The sequence below is a fragment of the Quercus suber genome, unplaced genomic scaffold (assembly GCF_002906115.3).
Source record: "Quercus suber isolate HL8 unplaced genomic scaffold, Cork oak 2.0 scaffold_122, whole genome shotgun sequence".
NCBI lineage: Eukaryota > Viridiplantae > Streptophyta > Magnoliopsida > Fagales > Fagaceae > Quercus > Quercus suber.
In genome coordinates this window covers 1,313,389-1,321,996 of record NW_027069587.1, presented here as the reverse complement: position 1 = coordinate 1,321,996, position 8,608 = coordinate 1,313,389, and the positions used below count along the sequence as shown (strand labels likewise).

At 32.7% G+C, this 8,608-nt stretch overlaps 1 protein-coding gene and 1 long non-coding RNA gene across 2 annotated transcripts; one reads left to right on the top strand and one right to left on the bottom strand.

The window, feature by feature from the left end:
- Window positions 1-14: 14 nt before the first annotated feature.
- Window positions 15-1,841, bottom strand: LOC112023213 (uncharacterized). Its single transcript, XR_010629935.1, has 3 exons — window positions 1,795-1,841; window positions 1,375-1,431; window positions 15-513 (listed from the first exon to the last, which is right to left on the bottom strand). It is a non-coding gene; the product is annotated as an uncharacterized LOC112023213 (long non-coding RNA).
- A 1,327-nt stretch (window positions 1,842-3,168) lies between these two features.
- Window positions 3,169-8,159, top strand: LOC136068584 (uncharacterized). Its single transcript, XM_065775940.1, has 9 exons — window positions 3,169-3,432; window positions 5,839-5,959; window positions 6,047-6,114; window positions 6,196-6,255; window positions 6,365-6,523; window positions 6,950-7,096; window positions 7,479-7,693; window positions 7,782-7,890; window positions 7,969-8,159. The coding sequence occupies exons 1-9, from the start codon at window positions 3,313-3,315 to the stop codon at window positions 8,071-8,073; spliced, it is 1,104 nt and encodes a 367-aa protein (XP_065632012.1). The 5' UTR covers window positions 3,169-3,312; the 3' UTR covers window positions 8,074-8,159.
- Window positions 8,160-8,608: the final 449 nt, after the last annotated feature.

The following is an 8,608-nucleotide window of genomic DNA, read 5'->3' as shown; positions in this document are numbered from 1 at the left end:
ATAACTTGGTCATCACGCATGGGTTTTAGAAATTGCTTGTATTCCACGCCCAGTATCAGAGTCCTATAAGGAAAGGATTCCGCAATCTACGCGCATAAGGATTCCTACAAGGAAAAGACTTCTACTCCAAGGAAAAAAGGTCCACCCACTACTACTATAAAAACCCCAATACCCTCATGAGCCGAGGTACGCATAATTAACCCCTCTCTAGCACTCTAGAGTTGAAAAGAAGTTCTAACTTGACCTTCGGAGGGTATTTGGCCGGCACCACACCGGTGCTCTCTGTGAGGTCCTTTCTTTTTTGTTGTGCAGGTGTTGTTTTGAGCGTACAAGCGTCGTGCAACTCACTGGTGAGATTTTCGGCATCATCACAGAGTATGCACATTTTGGAGAATAAAAGAAAAAGAAAATGACAAAATGAACCCACCTAAAGTTTTTTGCCCTGCCTCTTGATGTTGACTTTTCTAGCATCATCCACAATCAAATTTATGTACTCCTCAAAGCCCTTAAGCCCTGTAAGGAATAAAAATTAGCAATTGAACAAATTTACATGTATTCACTTAAAATCATGAAAGATGCTAAAAATTAGGTTTATATCAACCTTTTAACCAAAATTCAACATTTTAATGATTGCACATAAATCAACAATTTTGCCATTGTTAGTTGCAACATATATCTTTTTTATTTGTGACAAATATGGTGGAATTTTGACAATCAAATTTTACTCAAAAGCCAAGATTAGACAACCTCAATCCAGAATTGCTCTAAGAAATTTGTAGAATCCTTACCTTGAAATAAAAAAGAACATGCCACAACCATAGATAGGAGGAAGAACAATAAAATTACTTGTTCACAAAGATTTCAAAGTTCTTAAGATGTAAATTTGACAATATCACCCCTAAGCTTGCTTAACATACATAACATATAGCAAAAATTTTCATCATAAATGTGATTAAAAAACTCAAGCACTAAATTACAACCCTCTGCATAATATATATATATATATATATATATAAACTATCCTTATCATTTTATCTTCAAAACATTATAATAGGGAATGCTGCAAAAATTTGAAATGATTTACTTATATTTAGCTTAACCATACTTGCTACTCCATATAATTCAAATCAAGACATTTGATTTTTCTCCTCATCACTCAAACAGATAATCAACTAAAATTTTAAGAATAGCATTACATGCAAAACCTAGAAAAGCGCAACATTGAGAAGGATCAAATCAATAATTAAAAGTCTTTAAAAAAAAACATTACCACTATCATACAATATCCAATACAGCCACTTGTAATAAGCACCATGAGAAGCAAATATACGACAAAATACCATTAAATAGAATAACACATCATCAAGAATATACCTTCTTTCTTTTTAAAACTGCACCATTTGGCATCCGTGTGGACCCAAGAACTTCTTTCTACACAAATGCAAGTTATAAGTTGAAGGAGACAAAATGGTTAATAACTATATAGGTTGTCAAACATGATCAATTGAAAGCATTAGAATTTGTGTTTTAAGGGTAACAATTCCTCAATTTCAATTTGTTCAAGGAATCTATAGAATCAAAGACCAGTCCTACAGATTATAAAGAAAATTGAAATAAAATTGAAATAAAAGACATTGCGATGGCAAGTTATGTTCGCCTCAAGCAATGTGTTCCACGTTTGAGTCTTGAAATCAGCCTAACTCACCTCTCGCAAACCTTTTTTAATTTAAATAGTAAATATCTACCACATCAGTAACATTAATCATATAGAAAAATATGGAATGATATTCTTACCAAATGAGTTAATATCTCCATGATAGAATTCGGCTTTGACCCTATTCNCATCGACAGCTTTTGATGTGACTTTTTCAAAAAAGAAGAAGTGATATCTAGGGAAAAAATTAGAACCCATGCGGCATTGTGTGAATAGAAAAATATATATTGCTCCAAAATCAAAGCAATCTACAATGAGAAAGGGATGAGGGCAGCTGAACAGGGAAGAGTAAACCTGTGTGCTGAGTTTGTGTTTGTGTCAATCGGTTTTGTTTATTTTTAAAGATAAGTATCGGGTAAAAAAAAAGATAAGTATCCTGTTTATTTTGGAGAGATAAATAAATTTTTTTATAAATATTGTGCCGACCTGGGAGCTTTTTTTTTTTTAACCGTGTGCTGAGTTTGTGTTGTGTCAATCCGGTATTGTTATTTTTAAAGATAAGTATCAGGTCCCATCAAAAAAAAAAAAAAAGATAAGTGTCGGTAAAAAAAAAGAAGGATAAGTATCGTTTTTTAAGAGTTAAATAATTTTTTTTTTTTTAAATATTGTGGAGCTTTGTTTTTTTTTTTTTTTAACCTGTGTGCTGAGTTTGTGTCTGTGTCAGTCCGGTTTTGCTCATTTTTAAAGAATAAGTATCGGTAAAGAAAAAAGAGAGGAGATAAGTATGGTGTTTTGTTTTGGAGAGGTAAATAAATTTTTTTTTTTTAAATTGTGTTGGCGTGAAAAGTTATCGAAGTTTCAGTGACTTCGATTTTATATATATAAATATATAAATTACAACTAAATTTATCTTATTAAATCAAAATAATTTTTAACAAAAATTGAATAATATTATCCAAGTGTTTTTACTTTTTTATTTTTTTTGAAACAATATTATCTAAGTATTTAAACAAAATAATATCACAACAAAAACAAAAATATCATAATATAACACATTACAAAATAGAGGTAAAGAGTCTAAATAGTAGAGTTTTAGAATATAAAAATTTATAATTATACTCTTATCAACATAGAGCAATGTGGGTCTAAAAAGTCTAAACTTCTTTTCACTTATCACCTTTACAGGACAGAAAAAACCCACATAAGGTAAAGCGGAGAAAAGTGAGTCAGTGGGGCAAAATTGTCATCCCAATATATGACATTGAATCTAAGAAAGTGTTTAGTAAGGTATTTTAAACAACAATTTTTAGTGTTTAAACAACATTATATATATTTTCACACAATTTTTTACCTACACATATTTACAAAAAGTATAAACAATATTACTAGAACACCAGTTTTATTAGAACACTTTTACCAAACAACCCCTAAATTCTAAAAGCTCCAAGTGTACACTAGCATCCTATCTGTCACGAGTCCACGAGGAGTTGCCTCGTATAACTTCCCTCCAACTTAAGAAAGAAGATATGCCTTCCTCACATATCACACCAACCTCCCCGAAGCTGCAAAGCACCAAATTCCATTGGTACTCTCCTCGGTAGATAGAAAAACGGAAGTTGCGTGAGGCCTTTCGTACTGACTGACTGACACTGTGCATTATGGATACACATCAACCGAGACCCGCAACTCTACAGCCTCCTCAAGGCGGCGGCGGCGGAGGTGGCGGTTTCTCTGCGATTCCCACAGTCTTCCTATCCTTCATCGCAATCGTCGCCATGGTATTATATATCAAACTATAAATATCAACTCTTTAACACAATATATCAATATTCCACCGCCGCCGCTTTGTTCTTCATCGCCTTCTTCAATATTATCACATTCTCTCATTGATTTTAATAGCGTTTGCTTCAGCATCTGATCGCTCACATTATCCGTTTTATTATATGTTTGAGATTTACTTCTTTATGATTTATCTTCTGCGCCTTGATTTCCTGATTCTAAAGCTACTTGATTTAGTCTGTTTTAATTGATTCTTTGTAAAATATGACTTGCTAGCAAAGCATGCTTGCTTGTTGTTTAATAACTGAATTGATGCTTCATCATGTATACTTCTAAGTGAAGAAACATATATGCTCCAAAATCTGTGACTGTGTCCATGTCGGGCCAATAATTATTTTATGTATAAAATAAAAAGGGATCTACACACAGTGAGAGGTAGATACATATATTCGATTCATAAGACACTTTTTTGTTTTGGACGCATGTCAAATATGGACATGGCAAGAAAACTCCTACGTTGGTGTTAGGAGGAAAAAAAAAAAATTTTTATTTCAGATATGTTTTTAAAGATTTTGATATGTTCTTAGCTTCTTAGATTAATTTCCATCTTAGTTTAAATAATAGTTATAGGGAAGTGCACCGGGAGTATTGTGTGATTGTAGAATACCTATTAAGTTAGAAAGAAAACTATAAGATTGCTATACTACTAGTTATGTTCTATGGTACCAAATGTTGGTCTAGTAATAAGCATATATTTATAAAAATGAGTGTAGCTAAAATGAGAATGTTAAGATGAGATAAGTGGAAATACATGAAAAGATAGGATCTGAAAGGAAGAAATCTGCATAAAGATAGGGGTAGCCCCTATTGATGAAAATATGAGGAAGAGTCCATTAAGATGGTTTGATTATCTTCAAAGAAGTGCGATTAATGCACTGGTAAGAAAGTGAGTTGATCTAAGTTGAGGGGAAAAAAAAAGAGTAGAAGAAGACATAAAATTACATTAGTAGAAATAATAAAAAATGAATTATTAATAAAAGAAATAAGAGAGAGTATGACTTCATATAGAATAGAATGGAGGAAAATCTGTAGCCAACTCCAAAAATTTGGGATTAAGGCTGGTTGTTGTTGTTGTTAGTTTAAATCATAGTTCAATGAATCTTTTATTATTTTTCATAAAATCTGTGTCACTATTATAATCAATGTCTTGGCATTGTAAATTTTTCAATAATATTTCAGGATCTGTAATATGTGATTTATAATCATCAAATTGTTTTGGTATAAAAATGTGACTCAAGATTATTTCTAGTATTTGTTGCCCTTTATGGTGATGGTAGTTGTTGTTCTGTGTGGGCTTGCATTGTTTCAAGTCAGGTTCAACATGCATCAATATTCTCATTGAAAGATTACAACAAGTGAGTAATAGCCTATAGCTTCTAGTAGAAATGCTTCAATGGTGTTCCATTACAAATAAAAATGCTCTATCCCATTCTAGTCTTCCACTTTATGCTCCACTAACTGCAGTATGTCACACGTCTGATTTTTTTTCCTTTCCTCATTTTAAAAGTGGATTACTTTATAAGAAGAAAAATGGACGTGTGGTTGATTACAAATGGTGGAGTATAAAATAGAACATAGTAAGAGTAAGACAGAGGACTTTTATTCTGTCCATTTCACCTTGCATTACAAATTGTGGTTCTAATGCCTATTGTCATTTAATTATTAACATTTTTTTTGAAAAAAATTTAAAAGGAATTTACATTGTGGCATTGAGTATGCACTAGGGATATAGAGTAATTTCTAAATTACTCTATTTGTAATTGTGTTGCTAGAATGTTTGTGGGGATGTTTGCAAACCACAAAGCTGGTTTAGTTTGATACAGGCTAAACCAAAAATGAGAGTAGTTCAAGTGAAGTTGTTTTATTCATCCAGTTTGTCTAGATTCAAAACCAGTTTTAGTTACATACAGCTTATGAAAATGTCAAATTTGCATTCATGTGAAAACACCAAAATTTAAAAATTTGATTTGGAGGGCATGTTTTTGAAAGAACCACTTTGAAGATATGAGAATGTATTTAATTCCCACTTTGAATTAGTCTTTTGTTCAAAAGTGTTACCAAACTAAAAACAATCAAAACTTGTCATGTTGTTCTTGGCAGGTTGGCCTGGTTTTGTGATTTGCTACACTCCTTTACTTATTAGTAATTGCAGCTGCCAGGGAGGCATACCTGAAAAGAGAAAATAGTGGATTAGTGTTTTTTTTATGGAGTGACTCTATAATTTTCTTATTAAATGCTAGTTTGTTTAAAATTTTAGATTTATTTTGAATCTCAGTCAATGGAATAAGTGTTCATATCATTTTATCTGAGTTTGAAAATATTTGACATGAATATAAATTTTACAGATAGTGATTCCTTCATCATCAACTTTTAGGAATGGTTTTTCCATTCTGCACCAAGTTCCAGAAGGCCATGTTGGGGTTTACTGGAGAGGAGGTGCCCTTCTAAAGACGATTACAGATCCAGGTTTGACTATGGTCCTTTCTTTATGATTTTCATTCAGTAGTTACTTTCCTAGAACTTATGAAATGTCTGCATGCACTTAATTTTCAGGTTTTCATTTGAAGCTGCCTTTTATAACCCATTATGAGCCTGTTCAAGTAACCCTTCAGACAGATCAGGTAAAATTCAATGCTATGAAAATTGAGGAATTTCATCTTGTCAGTCTAATGCTCAAATCTTTCCTGTGAGTATAATTGCAGGTGAGGGATATTCCTTGTGGTACAAAAGGAGGTGTCATGATCAACTTTGAGAAGATAGAGGTACAGCTACTAGCAGATGTTGCTCTTTATCAACATTATGGTTTACAAGTGGTCTAAAGTTTGAAATGCTCAGCTTCTATGCACTGATTATAAAATAATGCCTTTTCAGGTTGTTAACCGGCTTCACAAGGACTATGTGCATGACACTCTGCTGAACTATGGGGTGCAGTATGACAATACATGGATATATGACAAAATTCATCACGAGATCAATCAGTTTTGCAGCTCTCACTCTCTTCAGCAAGTCTACATTGATGTTTTTGATCAAGTATGGATGCTAAAGAAAACATACCCTTTAAAGCCATAAATGAAAATATTTTGGGAGCTTCCAATTTAGCTTTACAGGATAATAAGTCTTCCAAGTGCTGTTTAAAGTAGTGTGCTTTTCTCCTTCTGCTTTAGTAGTTTAATCTGACAGATTGTTTAAGCATATTGAAATCTTAACTTAAAAGTTGAACAATTTGATCCCTCCTCAAGAAAATCCCAGCAATTAGTGCTGTGTTGACTTCCAAGGATTATTTCTCTTCGGGAATCTATGTTAATGTTAAGTTGCCAGCATCATTAAGAAGCTCCTTATAACTATACTTCAAATAGTTGTGTAACATCATGGCACCATGTGCTAGTGTAGGGGTAATCAAATCCTTTTCTATTTATTTATTTCATGTTATATTGACAAAGCATTTAACTCTCACAGATTGATGAAAAGATGAAAGATGCTCTCCAGGGTGACTGCACACGTTATGCGCCAGGTATTGAAATCATTAGTGTTCGCGTTACAAAGCCAAAAATCCCGGAAAGCATAAGACGCAATTTTGAACAGATGGAAGAGGAACGCACTAAGGTTCAGTTTCTTTTTCCTGAATATGAGAGAAGGTCCTTCTACTTTCTTTTATTTTCCTCTGTTAGTCAAGCAAAGCAAATAGACACACACACACACACTTGCACACAATATGATTCTTGATATGCAGTTTCTTTCTGAATTAAATGTGCTTTTAATGTACGTTTATTATTTCAAATTATGGCTGAACATTGAGTTTACCCTTTCAAATTAGCCTTGGTCCTTTGAGCTTTTTAAACTTATATCCAAACTTTGTACATGCATGTGTTTTGTTTGCACCCACACCCAGTCAATGAAAAACATATTGGATAATTTATTACACAGTAAGCCTTTGAAGTTAATAGAGTGCATCATTCTATGTTTTATGTTGATGTTACTTTGTTAGGTCTTAATTGCTATTGAGAAACAGAGAGTGGTTGAGAAAGAGGCAGAGACAAATAAGAAAATGGCTATCATTGAAGCTGAAAAGGTTGCAAATGTGAGCAAGATCCTTATGGAACAGAAGTTGATGGAAAAGGATAGTGTCAGGAAGCAGCAAGAAATTGAGAACCAGATATACATGGCTCGGCAAAAAAGTTTGGCTGATGCAGATTTCTACCGGTGCTAGCTTCATATACTTTTCAGCTTAAAAGATATGAATATGGTATTATAGAAATGACTAATAATATTATTCTATATACATTTCTAGTTTACTGAAGGAAGCTGAAGCAAACAAGTTGAAGCTGACACCGCAATTTCTCGAGCTTAAATTCATCGAGGCCATAGCTGATAATACAAAAATTTTCTTTGGGGAAAAGGTCTTTCCCTCTCTCTTTTGTGTGTGTGGGCGTGTGGTGTTGTGTGTGTAGGCTTTACTTAATAGTTCTTTCTTGCAGATACCTAATATGTTTTTGGATCAGAGGCTGCTTGGTAACTTCCTGCAACAGTTATCTAGGAATGTGTTTGAAGAGGAACTTATCGAAAAAAAGGAATGCGTCTGAAGAGGAGAAATCAACAGCTTAATTTTTTTTATCCTTCATTTCTTTTTTTGATCTAGAAAGTAAATGTTGGTCGAGGCTTTCAGAAGGTGTTTCATTTAAAGCTTTATAGTTTTTTATTTTATTATTTTTTTTTTGTGGGGAATGAGGACCCTATAACCAGGTATAGAAAAAAAAAAAAAAAAAAAAAGGCAACTATAGACCTAATCTATAGCCATGTTTTTAAAACGTAGCTATAGGTTAAGTCTATAGCTACGTTTATAAAACGTGGCTATAGTTAACCTATAACTGCGTATTGAAAACAATGTCTGCGTTTGGATACTAATGAAAAATAAAAATTATTTCATTATTCAACCTATTTTTGTTACTATTTATGAGCCCCACTGCACTTTTTGATATTATTTATTAACTTCACTATACTATTTCAGCTAACTTTTATTTTTATCTACAATATTTTCAACAATATGTTTTTAGTTTTAGCAAAAAAAGCGATATCCAAACAGACTCAATATTCGTATTTAGGAATGCAACTATAGGT